The sequence below is a fragment of the Embiotoca jacksoni genome, unplaced genomic scaffold, assembly GCF_022577435.1.
Source record: "Embiotoca jacksoni isolate LCO1_2020_lvr unplaced genomic scaffold, fEmbJac1.0.p SCAF_45, whole genome shotgun sequence".
In the NCBI taxonomy this organism is placed as follows: Eukaryota; Metazoa; Chordata; class Actinopteri; family Embiotocidae; genus Embiotoca; species Embiotoca jacksoni.
In genome coordinates, this window is record NW_027185398.1 from 582,048 (window position 1) to 597,555 (window position 15,508).

General features: G+C 47.8%; 1 protein-coding gene across 1 annotated transcript in view; it reads left to right on the top strand.

The window, feature by feature from the left end:
• Positions 1 to 1,044: 1,044 nt before the first annotated feature.
• The window catches only part of fat4 (FAT atypical cadherin 4), a 105,365-nt gene continuing 90,901 nt past the window's right edge, over positions 1,045 to 15,508 (top strand). Inside the window, 2 exon segments of the mRNA XM_069169447.1 lie at positions 1,045 to 2,285; positions 2,287 to 6,453. Of these exon segments, the coding sequence (XP_069025548.1) occupies positions 1,347 to 2,285; positions 2,287 to 6,453 (5,106 nt within the window). The 5' untranslated portion in view covers positions 1,045 to 1,346.

Genomic DNA, 15,508 nt, shown 5'->3' on the forward strand with positions numbered 1-15,508 from the left:
TGTGAAGCTCCCTGCACCTTGCACTAAATGCAAATATCCCACCTGATATTATGAGTTCTGGGATAAAACGACAAACAAATGAAGTCCTGATAGACACCTGATTATAATTGAGAATTATATACTTTCAAATAATTCGTTTTATAATTCTTTTTGATTATTTTCCACAAAATGACCATTTACATGAAGTATTTCTCCTACATTAAGTTGCAGTACAGATTTTTTCTTTAATATGTGTATCCAAAATTGGCTACATTTGGTTTTCTGTGATACATTATTGTATTTTTAATCATTTTTGTTCTTTATAAAAGTCCACTTTTCAAAACAAAAAAAGTCTTTGCCAGAAATGATTGTAAAGTTCACATTGTTGTAGCTTTTAACTTCTTATTCTCCGTGTTAAAAATGGAAGAATACTGTATTCCTTTTGTAAAAATACTCCTTTATTGTGGGTATGCTTTGATATTTTTGCAAAGAGTATCTATCACATTTTTACAGTTTCTTCTTCTTTTTTTTTCTACAGGAAACAGAGTGACTTTTACTTCCTCAGCTGGTTGTTCCAGATCAGTTTTAACGCACAATAATCTGATATTCACCTAATTAAAACGCTCTCGTGGCATCCTCACCTGTCTTACTTTGATTGACAGCCTCTTCCACGAGCGGGGAAAGCGGGCTGTGCTGCACAATGGCAGGAGGGAGGGGGTAGGGGGGGGGGGGGGTTGAAAGGCGGTGGGAGGGCGGGCAGGAGCACCGTTATCCAATGGGATCAGGGATGGGAGGGAGTTTGCCGAACTGCAGCTTTGTCCGAAGTTACTGGGACTCCTGAGCACAATATGACTGAAGCGTCTGCACCGTTATTCCACGGGACGGTGCGTGGGCTCAGCCGCCTGCACACACACTCTGCAGCACCGCTGACTTACGACTCAACTCTGGATAAAAGTCTTTTTTTTTTTAACTGCATCTCTGAGGAGCCAGGAACTTTCTTTTCTTTCCCCCCCTCCCTCTTTAAAAGGATTGTCCGATTTTTTTTTTTTTTTGTCCTAAAAAAGGGCTGTTTGAGGAGTTGAAATGAAACTTCCCTGATCTGCAGGAGTCATTCTTCTTCGTTTCAGAGGATTTTTCTTTCAGTGAAGCAGGATAGAAGAACACTTCTGGAGTACTTTGGGACGCTGATTAAGTGCTTTGAGACAGCCGTCGCTGGGTTTCCCATTGACTTTTTCTTTTTTTTTTTTTTCTTCCCCTCTGCACATTCTCTGGAATATACAATGCTTTAGTGACTCGTCCAGCCTCAGTGAAGTTGATGCATCATCGGCATGGACTCTGTCTGAGAAAGGTGGACTGGCTAAGTGACCATGGCGCTCGCAGGTAGGGGCTCATCGGGCCGGTTTCATTTGTTTCTACTCGTGTTGTGGACTCTGTCGCGGTTCTCAGCGTCCAGCCAAGTCCGACAAGAGTTCCAGGTCCTGGAGGAGCAGCCCGTCGGCACCTACGTGGGCACGATAGAGACGAAGCCCAGCTTCACGTACCGCTTCAGCGAGAGCCACAAACTTTTTGCAATCAACGGCACCACGGGGGTCATTTACACCTCGGTGGTGATTGACAGAGAGGTTTTGCAGAGTGATGTCATCAACGTCGTGGTGCTGTCCAGCCAGCCCACCTACCCCACGGAGGTCAGGATTGTGGTTTTGGATATTAACGATAACTCCCCGGTGTTCCCGGACGCGTCGTTCGTGGTGTCTTTCAAGGAGGACGCCAGCAGCGGCAGGCAGGTGATCCTGGACACCGCCACGGACTCCGACATAGGAAGTAACGGAGTCGATCACACCACGTACAGAATAGTGAAGGGAAACGAGCAGAGGAAGTTTCGCCTGGATATTACAGTCAATCCGAGTGGAGAGGGGGCATTCCTGCACCTCGTCTCCACCGGAGGCTTGGACAGGGAAGTCACTCCCTCCTACCAGCTCCTGATCGAAGTGGAGGACAAAGGGGACCCGAAAAAGTTTGGCTACCTGCAAGTAAACGTCACTATTCAGGACATAAATGACAACCCCCCTGTTTTTGAGCAAGACCAGTATCAAACCAGCGTGTTTGAGGATGCAGCAGTAGGTTCAAGTATCCTGCAGATCACAGCCTCAGATCAGGATGAGGGAGCTAATGCTGAAATCAGGTACTTTTTAGATGAGGGGACACCTTTCCAAATTGACCCCAAAGCAGGCACCATTATTATAAAAGAAGGTTTGGATTACGAGAGTAAGAAAGAGTATTCCCTGACTATTCATGCGGTTGATAACGGGGGTGCCGTCTCTGTCGGGCAGGACAGAAGCCACGATCAAACTTTTAGACGTGAACGACAACGACCCCGTGGTGAAGTTCAGGTATTTCCCCACCACTTCTAAATTCGCCTCCGTGGATGAAAACGCACAGATCGGCACGGTGGTGGCTCTGCTCACCGTCTCGGACTCGGACTCCCCCACGGCTAACGGCAACATATCCGTTTCAATCTTAGGAGGCAACGAGCAGAGACACTTTGAAGTGCACGCGTCCCCCGTGCCCAATTTGAGTCTGATCAAAGTGGCCAGCGTGTTAGACAGAGAGAGGATTTCCTCCTACAACCTGACCGTGTCCGTGTCGGACAACGGCAAGCCCGTGGCGAGGTCCTCCTTTGCCAGCCTGGTTATTTTTGTGAACGATATCAACGATCACCCGCCCATATTTCAGGAAACGCTGTACAGAGTAGATATCAGTGAGGACATACCGAAAGGCAGCTACATTAAAGGGGTCTCTGCAACAGATGGCGACTCTGGGCAGAATGCCAACCTGCGCTACTCCCTGGTGTCTGGAAACGCTTTGGGCTGGTTCTCCATCAGTGAAAACAGTGGTCTGGTTACCAGCGCTGCTTTGTTGGACAGGGAAATAGCATCTGAAATTGTGCTCAACATTAGTGCCAAAGACCAGGGGCTGCAGCCCAAGATTTCTTACACTAAACTGATAGTCAACATCACTGACGTGAACGACCAGGTGCCTACGTTTACGCAGAGCATGTATCACGTCTCCCTGGTGGAGCACGCTCCCGCCGGCACCGAGCTGGCGGCGCTGTCCGCCTCGGACGACGACCTCGGGGCCAACGGGACCGTCCGCTTCTCGTTTGACACGGAGACTCCGGCCGGCGTCCAGGAGCTGTTTCGGCTGGACGCCGCGTCGGGGCGGTTGAGCGCGGCCGCGGACCTGGACAGGGAGGACCGGGCCTCCTACCTGCTCCACGTCCGTGCGGTAGACGCCGGCAGCCCCCCCCTGCACTCTGTAGGCAGAGTCAACATCACCCTGTGGGATATCAACGACAACAGGCCCGTCTTCTACCCCGTGCAGTATTTTGCCAACGTGAAAGAGAACGAGCCCTCGGGTTCTTATGTAACCACCGTCTCCGCCACGGATCCCGATTTGGGCCGAAATGGCACGGTCAAATATATAATTACGGCCGGAGACGCGTCCAAATTCCGCATTAATAGCAACACGGGGAAAATTACCACGCTGGTGCCCCTGGACAGGGAGGAGAAAACTGCCTACCAGCTGCAGGTGACGGCAGCAGACGGCGGCGGCCTGCGCTCGCACACGCAGGCCATTGTGACTGTAACTGTCATAGACACGCAGGATAACCCTCCGGTCTTCAGCCAGAGAGTTTACAGCTTTGTCATGTTTGAAAATGTGGTCATCGGGACAGTCATAGGGACAGTGTCAGCCACCACGGTCGATTTGAACACAAACATTTCCTATCTCATCACATCGGGGGACCAGAGGGGGCTTTTCGCTGTGAACAGCGCGGGTCAGATCACAGCGTCCAGTCAGATAGACAGAGAGGAGCAGGGCTTTTATCAGCTGAAGGTCGTGGCCAGAGCCGGGGAGATCACGGGGGAGGCCTTCGTTAACATAACTGTGAAGGACCTAAATGATAACGCCCCTCATTTTATCCACGCCGTGGAGCACGTGAGCGCGGTGGAAAACTGGAGCACGGGTCACGTGATATTCCAGGCCAGAGCCTCGGACCCCGACGAGGGCACGAACGGCGTGGTGGTCTACAGCCTCAAGCAGAACCCCAAGGGGCTGTTTCACATCCACGAGAAGCACGGCCTCATCACGCTGACGGGGCCGCTGGAGGTCACGACGAGCTCCTACGAGGTCGAGGTCACGGCGTCGGACACGGGAGTCCCCCGGCACACCTCCAGCCTCGTCCTCATCGTCAGCGTTTACGACGTCAACGACAACTCGCCCATGTTCGACCAGCTCTCGTACGAGGTCATCATCCTGGAGTCCGAGCCCGTCAACAGCCGCTTTTTTAAAGTGGAGGCCGCCGACAAAGACTCCGGCCTCAACGGGGAGATTATGTATGACATCGCCGGCGGCAACACCGGTGACGTGTTCGGCATTTTTCCCGACGGGCAGCTGTACATCAAAGCGGAGCTGGACAGGGAGATCCAGGACCGGTATAACTTGGTGGTCGTGGCCAGAGACAGGGCCGTGGAGCCGCTGAGCGCCACCGTCAACGTCAGCGTGATTCTGGACGACGTGAACGACAACCGGCCTCTCTTCAACAGCACCAATTACGTGTTTCATTTTGAGGAAGAGCAGAAGAGGGGGTCGATCGTCGGGCAGGTTTTCGCCGAGGATAAGGACTTCGGCCCGAACAGTGAAGTCAGATATACGTTTGAGACTCCGCAGCCCAACTTCGAGCTGAACGCCATCACCGGGGAGTTGACCAGCACGCTGCAGTTGGACCGCGAGTCGCTTGTGAGACAGAGAGGCGCCGCCGTGTTCAGCTTCGCGGTCGTCTCGTCAGACCAGGGTCTCCCCAAGCCCCTCAGAGACCAGGCCAAAGTGCAGGTTTACGTTCAAGACATCAACGACAACCCGCCGAAATTCACCAAAGACATTTACCAGGCCTCCATCTCTGAGTCGGCCCCGAACATGACACAGCTGCTGCGGGTGTCGGCCTCAGACGTGGATGAGAACAAAAACGGCCTGGTTCGTTATCGCATCGCCGAGGGCAACGAGGAACGCCAGTTCACGATTGAGAGCAGCTCCGGACAGGTGACTTTAATCGGAAAGCTCGATTATGAATCTACATTCTCTTATTCACTAAAAATCATAGCTGTCGATGCCGGAGCCGTGCCCTTATCCTCCTCTTGTATGCTGAGTATCAGCATCCTGGATGAAAACGACAACTCCCCCTCCTTCCCTAAATCCTCCCTGTCCGTGGACGTCCTGGAGAACATGAGGATCGGGGAGCTGGTGGCCTCCGTGACCGCCACCGACGCCGACTCGGGACAGAACGCCGACATAACGTACAGCATCACGGCCACGAACAACCACGGCACGTTCAGCATCAGCCCCAACACCGGCAGCATCTTTTTGGTCAAAAAGCTGGACTATGAAACTCAGTCGTTTTACAAGCTCAACATCACCGCGAAGGACAACGGGAGGCCGGCGCGCTCCTCGTCCATCCCCGTGGTTATTCACGTCAGGGACTTCAACGACAACCCTCCCATATTCACCCCCGGGGACATTTTCAAATCCATCCCTGAAAACCTCCCCCTCTCTGCCTCCGTCATGACCATCGCAGCTCACGACACAGACGCAGACATCAACGGGGAGCTGGAGTACTCTATTGTTCAGCAGATTCCTCGGGGAAGCCACTTCAACATTGACCCGAGCTCCGGGCTCATTTACACCAACAGGGAAATCGACAGGGAATTCTCCAACCTGTTCGAGCTGACAATAAAAGCCACCGACCAGGCAGTTCCTGTTGAATTCCGCCGATTTGCCTTAAAAAATGTCACAATATGGGTCACGGACCAGAATGACAATGTTCCCAGTTTTGTGTCCCAGAACGCCCTGGTGGCCGAGCCCAACATCGTCATCGGCTCCATCCTGACAACAGTGTTGGCCTTCGACCCCGACGACGGCGCCAACGGGGAGGTGGAGTACGAGCTGGTGGATGGAGACTCGGACACGTTCATCATGGACAGGTACAGCGGGGACATTCGCCTGGCCTCCCAGCTGGTCCCGTCCCAACTCATGTACACCCTCGCCGTGTCCGCCACCGACCACGGCACCGACCGCAAGACCTCCAGAACCGAGCTGACCATCCTCCTGCAAGGGATGGACGGGCCCGTGTTCTCCCAGCCCAAATACATCACCATCCTCAAAGAGGGCCAGCCGCCGGGCACCAACGTCATCTCCCTGGACGCCTCGAGTCCGAGAGGCTCCGCGACCAAAGTGGAGTATTTCATCGTGGCGGTGCGCAGCGGCGGGAAAGCCGTGGGACGCCTTTTCACCATCGGCCGCCACACGGGAGTGATACAGACGGCCGCGGAGCTGGATCGAGAGCAAGGGTCCGACCTCTACCTGGTGGATGTGTACGCCATCGAGACGGACGCCAGCCAGCCCAGAACACAGCGTGCTGAGGTGAGTACACTGCTGACTTCTCTGTTCCCCACAGGTACTGGAAATCCACCTTATATTGTGCACTATTTGATCTGTTTGGCAGGGAAAAGGGGCATGAACTCACCCACTGGCACTTGTCAGAAACATTTGGATGAAATAAGTGAAATAAGATCAAGGTTTAAACTGGGGGGGAGAAAAAAAAAAAAAAAAAAAAAAAAAAAAAAAAAAAAGGTGGTGGGGGTGGGAGGGGCGGGGTTGAGACTGTCCAAGTCAGACATAAAACAAAGCCACCTATTTCATTTGTCTGCTCGTTAATTAAATTCCTCTTTTACACAGCTTGGCATTAAATTAAATTGTAATTTTCTTGGCCACGAAGGCCTTGTTCTCTGGCATGATACCTTTATTGTTCCCATTTCCCCAAAAAAACACACTAGCCATAACAATTAATCTTGAATGTGCCTCCTTTTAATAGTGGAGCAGCCTGGGAGAGGAAATGAGTGTTGCATGTCTTCCGCACGAGCTCCTCTCCTGTTTTCACGAGTCGGAATGTTCTTATCAGCGGTTATGAACTGCACAAATCAACCAAAAAAAAAGGGACCACTTTTTAATTTCCCCCATTGCAGACATAAATCAGTCAAGGCTTCTGTTTCAGTTTTAAGACCAGTGATGGTTTCTTCAGTGTCCCGAGTTAAAAAAAAAAAAAAAAATGAAATAAAAGGGAGAGTAATTCATACGGCGCTCCACTGCAGGTATGCATCATCAGTGCCAGTATTACTTTGAGCCTTTGAGCCTGAGGCTGTTTTGGCACTGGGGTGGTCTTTGGGGTGCCTTTATACCACCGAGAACTCCTCCACAGGCAATAAGTGACCATTAAATTCAGGTGACCTCTTAAGACTTTGTGAAAAGATGCTGAGGGCAGTGAGAGTGAAATTTAAGCTGTCCATCTTTTTCAGGCTTCCCCCCTTTTAAAAAGAAAAAAAAAAAGTGGAGTAAAATTCTCTGAAGTGTAACGTGGGAACCCCTCTAAGCCCAGTTTGGGTGGTGAAGGCCTCACCGTGAGTCAAATGAAAAACAAATGTGAGTCTGTATATGCTTTGGAAATTTGAACTGTGACTTGCATTGTTATTCCAGACTTGATGACATATGACATAGTTCATATAAAAGAGAAAGTGTGAGCTGCTTCTCTTTTCATGAAAGGTGTTTTGTGTTTAAAAAAAAAAAAAAAATGGCTGATGTGAGAGTTCAAGACTGAGCAGGATGCCTTTGACAGTTGTTATTGATTCCTTTTCAACCGCCCGCACATATTTAAACTGAAATCCAATCCGCCAATCAGTTATTCGTAGACACACTCGCATATTATTGAAATCAAGGATTACTTGGCAAAATCGTGTTAGCAAAGTTAACCTAAAGGCTTTGCCCGGGCCCAAATGGGAATATCAAATGTTCTTTCACTTTGCCTGCAGCGAAAATGTCAATCTGCTTTCCTGCACACTCTAATGTCGAAAGCTAATGAGAGAATATATAGAGCCTCGCTGCTCCGTTCCCAAAAAACGTTAAACTCTTAGATTGGTTTCACGCTAAGTCTGAACTTTCTCACCCCTTCGGAGAGATGACTTTACCACACCACCTGGCTGAGCAGTCGATCTCCCCACTTTGAGAAGCGTGAGATCTAATAACTCGGAGGAATTCAAAATCACCCTCTGCATTTGGAAATATTGCCATGGGATTTTTTTTTTTTTTTTTTTTTTTGTCCTGCAATGCAAATGGTCAGTGGTGTTTTTTTTTTTTTTTTTTTTCTTCTTCTTTTTATTGCTTCATTTTCAGCAGCACCAACATTAAACGGGTTGTACTCCGCTCCGTCAATGGGACCTTGAAGCCCGGTGTGGCGCACGATAGTGTAAACCTTCAGACTTAGACTAATGTTTTTCCAGTGCAGTGTTTATACACCAGATACCCGGTAGCAACTGGGGGATTATTTCCATCCCTGGGGTTGTGACCCTTTCACATTCTCCATTTTCCCCATTGATTGGCTGCATAAGGGGAAAGCTGGCATTTTTTAAAAAAAATTTCTCTCCCCCTCTGCTGTGAACAATGTGTGATATTTTGGGGAAAAACTCAAAACAAAGGGAATTTGGCTGGAAGTGCTCTGTCGACGGTCGTGATCTTGACTGTCGGGTTACATCTGGGTCACGTAGGGCCGAAAGTCATATTTAGTTGTTGTAGTTTGGTGTTTGGAATGTTTGTCGACATGACTTCATTACCCAGGAATCATTGTGTGTCTTCCTCTCATTTCCTAGTTTGGGTAAATATGTTGGAAAAAAAAAAAAAAAAAAAAAAATCCTGGCAGCAGTTGTATCTATTGTTGGTGAATCCAGATTCCATTCATAGTTTGAAAGAGGATGTTTTTTAAATTTATTTTTTTTAAAATTCACTCCAAGTTTTGCTTCATCACATCCTGCAAATGTCCTTGTTTAGAGGGGGGTAGTGAAGCCCCCTCCCCCGCCCCCCCTCCTCCTATAACCCATAATTCATACCTGACTTTACTCTGTGGCAGACTTCTCTCATTGAACTCAAAGTAGTGGTTTCATTTGAGGTCATGAGTGACGTGGCAGCAGGTGTCCCCCGTCAGCTGTTCGAGACAAAACACCTGCACGTCACTGTTTGGGGTTCATGTGTGAACGTCCGACAGCGAAATCATCTTTTAGTTGTTGATGTAAACTAATAAATGAGGAAAAAATAAGTGTAAAGGTCAATCTCAGAAGTAGCTATAGATCTACATCCACAGATTATTGATTTATTATGAATTACTCTGTTTTTTTGGGGGTTTTTTTTGGATTAGTTGTTTGGTCTATATAATGTTAAAATCAATCATGGCAGTTTGAGAAAACTTTTTTTTTTTTTTTTTTTTGCTTTAATTCAAATTAATAGCAAATATTCCTGTTTCACAGGAAGTCTTAAAGGGATACTCCACCCCCCCCCCCCCAAAAAAAAAAACCCAACGCAATTTTAGTATTAAAAAGTCAAAATGTAAAAAGTTTCTTGTTTCATAGAAGAGGAAAGCAACTGTAGTTTCAAATGCTGCTGTGTTGGTCTCCTTGGTCATTTTGTTAAAGTATGGCAATGTACCTTTTAGTTTTTATATAATTTACGAGAATTGAATTCTGGGATCTTTTTTTTTTTTTTTTTAAGAGTTCTGGACATAAAGCAGCTCCGCTATAGGCACAGTTTTACTTTTCAGAGTTGGTTTTCTAAATCTTTCCAGACTTATGCATTACATCATTGTTAAGAGTAATCTTGAATTAAAAAAAAAGAAAAAGAAAGCTCATCCTGCTCTCTGTTTCTTATCCTCCCTGTTCTCTCCCTTTCGTCTGCCTCCTCCTCACAGTCAAACCCCGCTGCCCCTAAAGACCCGACTGCTACAATTGTTTTCTTAAACTCACTGTGAATCAAAATGAAGTGTTTTTTTTGCGTTTTTCTTTTTTTTTTTTTCTTCGAGGGGCCCTCGCGCGCCACATCAGTCCTTGCCCCCGTCCTCTTTAAGGCATTGTTCCCTCCTTGAAAGTAAACACAGACGGGCCTTCCTTTTGTTTTTCCTTCTCCGATAAAGCCTTTGCGCTGCCACCCACACCCTCCCCGGCCCACGGTTTCAGGAGGCTTTCTATTATTTATTTTTTGGCGTCTCTGCCAGCTTCTTGCTTCGGCAGATTTACGAGCGCGTACGGACGAACCCTGTCTGCAGGCTTCTCCTCCCCATCTCCTCTCCTCGCCGGTCAGCCGGACGCGTACGAGAGAGCCCGTTCGGACCCGCGGGCCCGGAGACAGAAGCTGGTGTTTTTTTGGGGAGGGTTGTCGGGGTCGTGTCAGACGGTGTTATTGGGAGTTGTGGGAATGGAGGAAGAGGTGGGGTTGTGGTGAAGTGTCAGACGCGGGCTAGCACTGCAAAGACTCATGGGAAGGGAGGCTGCACGGTTCAGGATCACGTCCTTAAAGAGATGAGGGGTGGCTCTGCTCACCTGCAGCTTTTTGGACATCAATGCACAAATTAGTGTTGATCTCTGTTGCTTGCTGATACTTGAAGCTCCATTATATTCGTCACCCTCTTTCTCCGTTGAGCCAAACATCTTTTGTGTCTGATTCGTGAATCTCACTGGCAACATACTTCAAAGCCTTTCTGCTTTTTCTTCCTGGCTTTCCCTGTGGTTTTTCGGTGATGCTGAAGCTCCTCTGACGTGAACTCAGAGCGAAATGTGATGATTAGAGCATCGGAGGTTGTAGAGAAGAGAAGAGAGGAAAAAAAACAAAAACCCTCGCTGAAATACAAAACCTGCAGAGGCAGCTGGGTCAGCGAGGCCGCAGAAGAAAGGTCATGTACAGATGGATGATATGATACCGATGCTGGTTTGAGTTTGTGTATCTGTGTCTGTGTGAGAGGGTATTAATAAAAATTAAAATATTGATTGACTGCGGTTTCCAGAGGAAAGGCTGGACGGTGACACCGATATCTCCCCGAGCTGAGCAGTTAGTGTTCTTTGTTGAATGAAACTGAACAAAAAAACAACCCCCCCCCCAAAAAAGGGCTTTGATTACATTTGATTCATACACTAGTTTGGTTTTGAAATTTCATGTTCCTCTGAAGGCACATTCTTTTACTAGAGCTGGATGAGGAACGATGCAGAACAAACTGCATAACTTGTGTATTGTAATTCATGGTCTAATTATTTCAAGTGTGTCTTGCGCACATGTGCTTGAGGGGAAAAAAAAAAAGAAAAAAAAAAAAAAGGTCCCAGCCGTAACCGAGGTCGTAACTCACGCGGTAATCTGGCCGGACACGCGCTTTTCGAAAGGTGACTCGTCCTCTCGGCTCTCCCGGTAGGTGGTCCCGTTTCAGGAGGGCAGGGGAGGGGGGGAGGAGTTCAAGGGGAGGAGGATGGTTGAACCTGCGAGGGGTGAACTGAGGAGGGCCGGTCGTCTCGGAGCATCTGTCCGTTTTACGAGACGCCGTCGCCATAAAAATTGAATAAACATTCAGTCATGCATCGATGCGTGCAAGGGAATGCAGCCAGAGACACACACACACACACACACACGCACACACACACACACACACACACACAAACACACAAACACAAACACACACATTGACCACAAGTTCAAACTAACACAGACTCTTTTCTGGAGTTTAGGAGAACATTAAAATGGTAGCAGCAGTCGGAGTGATTCAGTTTCATTTAGATTATTGGGATACTGCAGATTCAGCATGAGCCTTAATGAAGTCCGTGCTTTATTGTCTGCCTTTTTTTTATTGTTCTGGACTGTTTGTTAGTGTTTGTCTTGTTCCATTTATTTTGTGGCTTCTTGTGACTTTGTTTGGAAAAAGTGTTGAACAATTCCGGCTGCTCTCCAACTCAACAAAACGACCATCGGTGATGAATATCGAAGTTGCTGTGTGTGTGTGTTTTATTCACTGGAGTGGCTTCTCACCTCTAAAGTTTCAACTGTAGTTGGCTTTCTCACGTTTCTCTCACATCTTAATGTCTTTCTCAGCGACCGGCTCAGCTCATAATACAAATTTGTCGAACTCACGGCTGAAAAGTCAGGAAAGGGGATCATATTGTTCTGCTGGTGCCACCTTCCATAAAGTTAAGCCGACCGTCACTTTAGTAATGAAAGAGCAAAACTAAAGTCCAACTTTTTTGTTGTTTTTTTGGTCAGGAGCCACAGACGCGGTCAAATCCCACAATTCACTTCACTTTTCACTATTTAACTGCCAACATAGCAGCACATGACTGAAGAGTCAAATTCAGTGTTCATGGCACATTATTTCCATGTTGGCTTTGTTTTACGTTCAACACGCGCAAAATATAAAGTGTTTATGATTGCTTGATGATATGATCGAGATATTGATACTAAAATTACGTGAAGCTCATTTGATCAGTGGTTCCCAGCCTTGACCTTAATTTGACCTCTTCAAGTGTCTGCTTGAGAGTAAAGTAAAAGCCGCAGTTACCTTCTTCCTCGCTGTATTTGAAAACTTAAAGGTGCTAATATTGATCCCAATAATTTACAAGTAAAGATTTACCTGAATTTTGTGAAGTAGAAATAAGATGTTCTCAACTTGACTATTCTTCAACACAGCGGCTTTTATGAAAAGAAAAAAATGGTTCCGTAAATAGTTCTGTTACTCTTGTGATCAAACAACATTACTCTGAAGCTCAATTCTGAGGCTGCTCTGTAAATAGTTTTCTATTAAATACTATATTTAGCAATTTCTGACCAACCCATATCAATTTCGGGTTTAAATGAAGAACTTCTGGCCAGTCCCCGCCCACTTCCGGTGTAAGCACCGCCCACTTTGGGTGAGGCCCCGCCCCTCCACTGGTTTAACCGATTCAGATAATGGTGAACTCGCCCGTCCCTGCTTTTAATCATCTGACGACCCCACAAATTCATCTTGTGAGCCGGTGTTCCCAAATATCCATAAAACGAGCATTTTTTTGTTTTTTTTTGCTTCATCTAATTCTCCAAAATTCTCCGATCTAAAGTGTCGCGTTTCGGTCCCGCAATCGGTCAAATCCAGAGTTTGTCCCGGTCTAGTGAAAGTAAACCGCGCGCCAAATGACCTCTTCAGAGATCTCGGTGGTATTGTGTTCACTTCGTAGCACTCACTGTATTGTCCTCTTGCGGCGAAGCGAATTGTCCCGGTGCGGTGACCCCACCCTGCTTTAACCAAACAGGTTCCAACTAATTATTTACCCGTTCTATTTTCAAACACGGTTTTCCGCTAAATCATCTCGGCGAAGGAGGGGAATGTACACGTGCATTGGAAGAAAAAAAGCCTCTGGGCCCCTGCGGTTCGGCTGTTTTCTCCCCCCTTTTGATGCCTCATGCAAAGTCGATGCAGAACTTCGGGTTAGAATAATAAATGAATGTGGCCAGAGCCGTGCACGCTCCATCGGGGTTTTGCATCGTGGCGTTTATTTTCACATCGGAGATACATTTCTCTTGTTGTGTGACTTTGATTGCTGTGCCTCATTTGGGTTGAGTTGGGGGGAGGGGGTGGGGGAGGAGGGGAGGGGGGGGGGGGTCAGTCTTCCCGTCTTATAACCCACATGCTCAGACCAAACGCTTCGACCCAAGTCGCATTAATCTCGGGGGGTGATCGAAAGGATGACCAGAAAACGTCGGGTCAGAAAAGCGGCGATCTGAAGTTTTGCCGAGTCGGCTCAACCGCAGAGGGTTTGATCGGGGGAGTCGTCGAAGCGCGCGGGGGGGGGGGGCGATCAGGTAGAGAGCTGCGACTCGTTTCTTTTTTTCCCCTGAGCAAGTGCTGCACGGGGCAAATAAATCTCCCGCCCGAGTATGACAACATACCCCGAGATTTCTTCATCGCTTCTCTCTCCGTGCAGCTCTGACTGTGAAGGGACCATAAAATATGCCCGAGTCTCTCCAGTTTCCAAAAAAAAAAAAAAAAAATGTTCCACTACTTTCACTTGTTAAACGAAGGGAGTCAGAGAGAGAGAGAGAGAGAGAGAGAGAGAGAGGCAGAGCGGTGGGTTGATTTTGGCACGTAGGCTCTGCGGTAATAATGGATCCCAGCAACAGAATGATTTGTTCTTCCACGTGACTTACCGAGCTCTCTAGCGTCAACAAACACTCGAGCGAAAAAGATCCGCACGCAGAAAATACACACGGCAAATTTCCATTGTTTTCAGAGCTCGGGGCTTCACCGCGGTGCCTCGTCGACCGATCCCCCCCCCCCCCCCCCAAAAAAAAAAAGAAAAGAAAAGAGAGTCGATGCTTCTTTTTTTTTTTTTTTTTTTTGCACATCTCACTTCCTTCGCTGGCCGTCCGTCAAATGCACCTCCAAAAAGTGACATTTAGTGCAGTTTCGGGCTCCTTTTCCGCAGATCCTCCCACCTCCGGGGACATCAAACGAGAAGTGGGGGGGTTTGGGGGGGAAGGAGGGGGGGGGGGGTTCGTAGGCAGTGTTCTCCACGTGCACACACACACACACACACACACACACACACACACACACACACACACACACACCTCATCTAGTGGAGCTTGCGGTTAAGACGAAGCGGCCCGCAGGCAGGATAAGGGAGGGGGGGGAGGGGGGAATATCTCCCACAGCCCGGACGGATAATTTAGGAGCTGGAGGTGGGAGGAGGGAGGACGGTGAGCTCTGAGCTAAGAGACGGCGAGGGAGGGCCGGAGTAGGGCTTTAGTGTCACGGGGCAGGAGACGAGCAGAGATAGACTGGCACCGGCGAACGCAATGTTATTGTTACCCCCCACCACCCCTCCACCCCTCCACCCCCTTTTTTTGTATTTATTTGATGAGTTTTCCATAAGGAGATCTCACTGTAGCTTCTGCTCGGCGTGCTGCGCAGGCTCACTTTCATTAAGAGGTTAACCATGTTGGGATGTTCGCATTTGTGCAGACCTTGTTTTTGGTTTTTTTTTTTTATGTTTTCTTGTTTGTGACGATATTACTTTCCGAGCTCGCGAAGCCTTTGCAGGGTTTTTGTTTTGTCTTTTTTGCTCTCTCGGTCTCTTGCAGGTCTCAACTTCAGAAATAAGCCAAAAGCCGCAGTTGAACTGCAGCTGTTTTCAATTTTTGGAATTGAAATATTTCAGCTCTCAAAATGTCCCTGCGTGATTTTTCCGGCACTCGATTTCTGTGCAAGTTGTTTAAGGCTTTTAAAATCATGCGATGGAGTGTTCGTCGTAATTCTGCTCAGGCTCTTCATCTGACAGCTCCCTGGCCCTCTGCGGGACCTTGAAAATCCTCTGACCTATCTGCTGAGATCTAAATGTTTTTTTCCCCCCTTATAATAGCTGATTTTAATGTTTACTTTCTATTGTTTTCAGATCCTTTCATTCCCCTCTCTTAGAATTATGTACTGTGAATATTGTGCACTGTTATTGAAGTCTTTGCAAACTCGTGCAGCCAAACGTCGTTCAAAGCCGCAGATCTTAAAGCTTCCAGAAATACCAAATTAGAATGAGCAACCAAAACAAAAGCCAGACAAAGACATATTCTGTCATTTACTGAATTGGAATTTTATTGA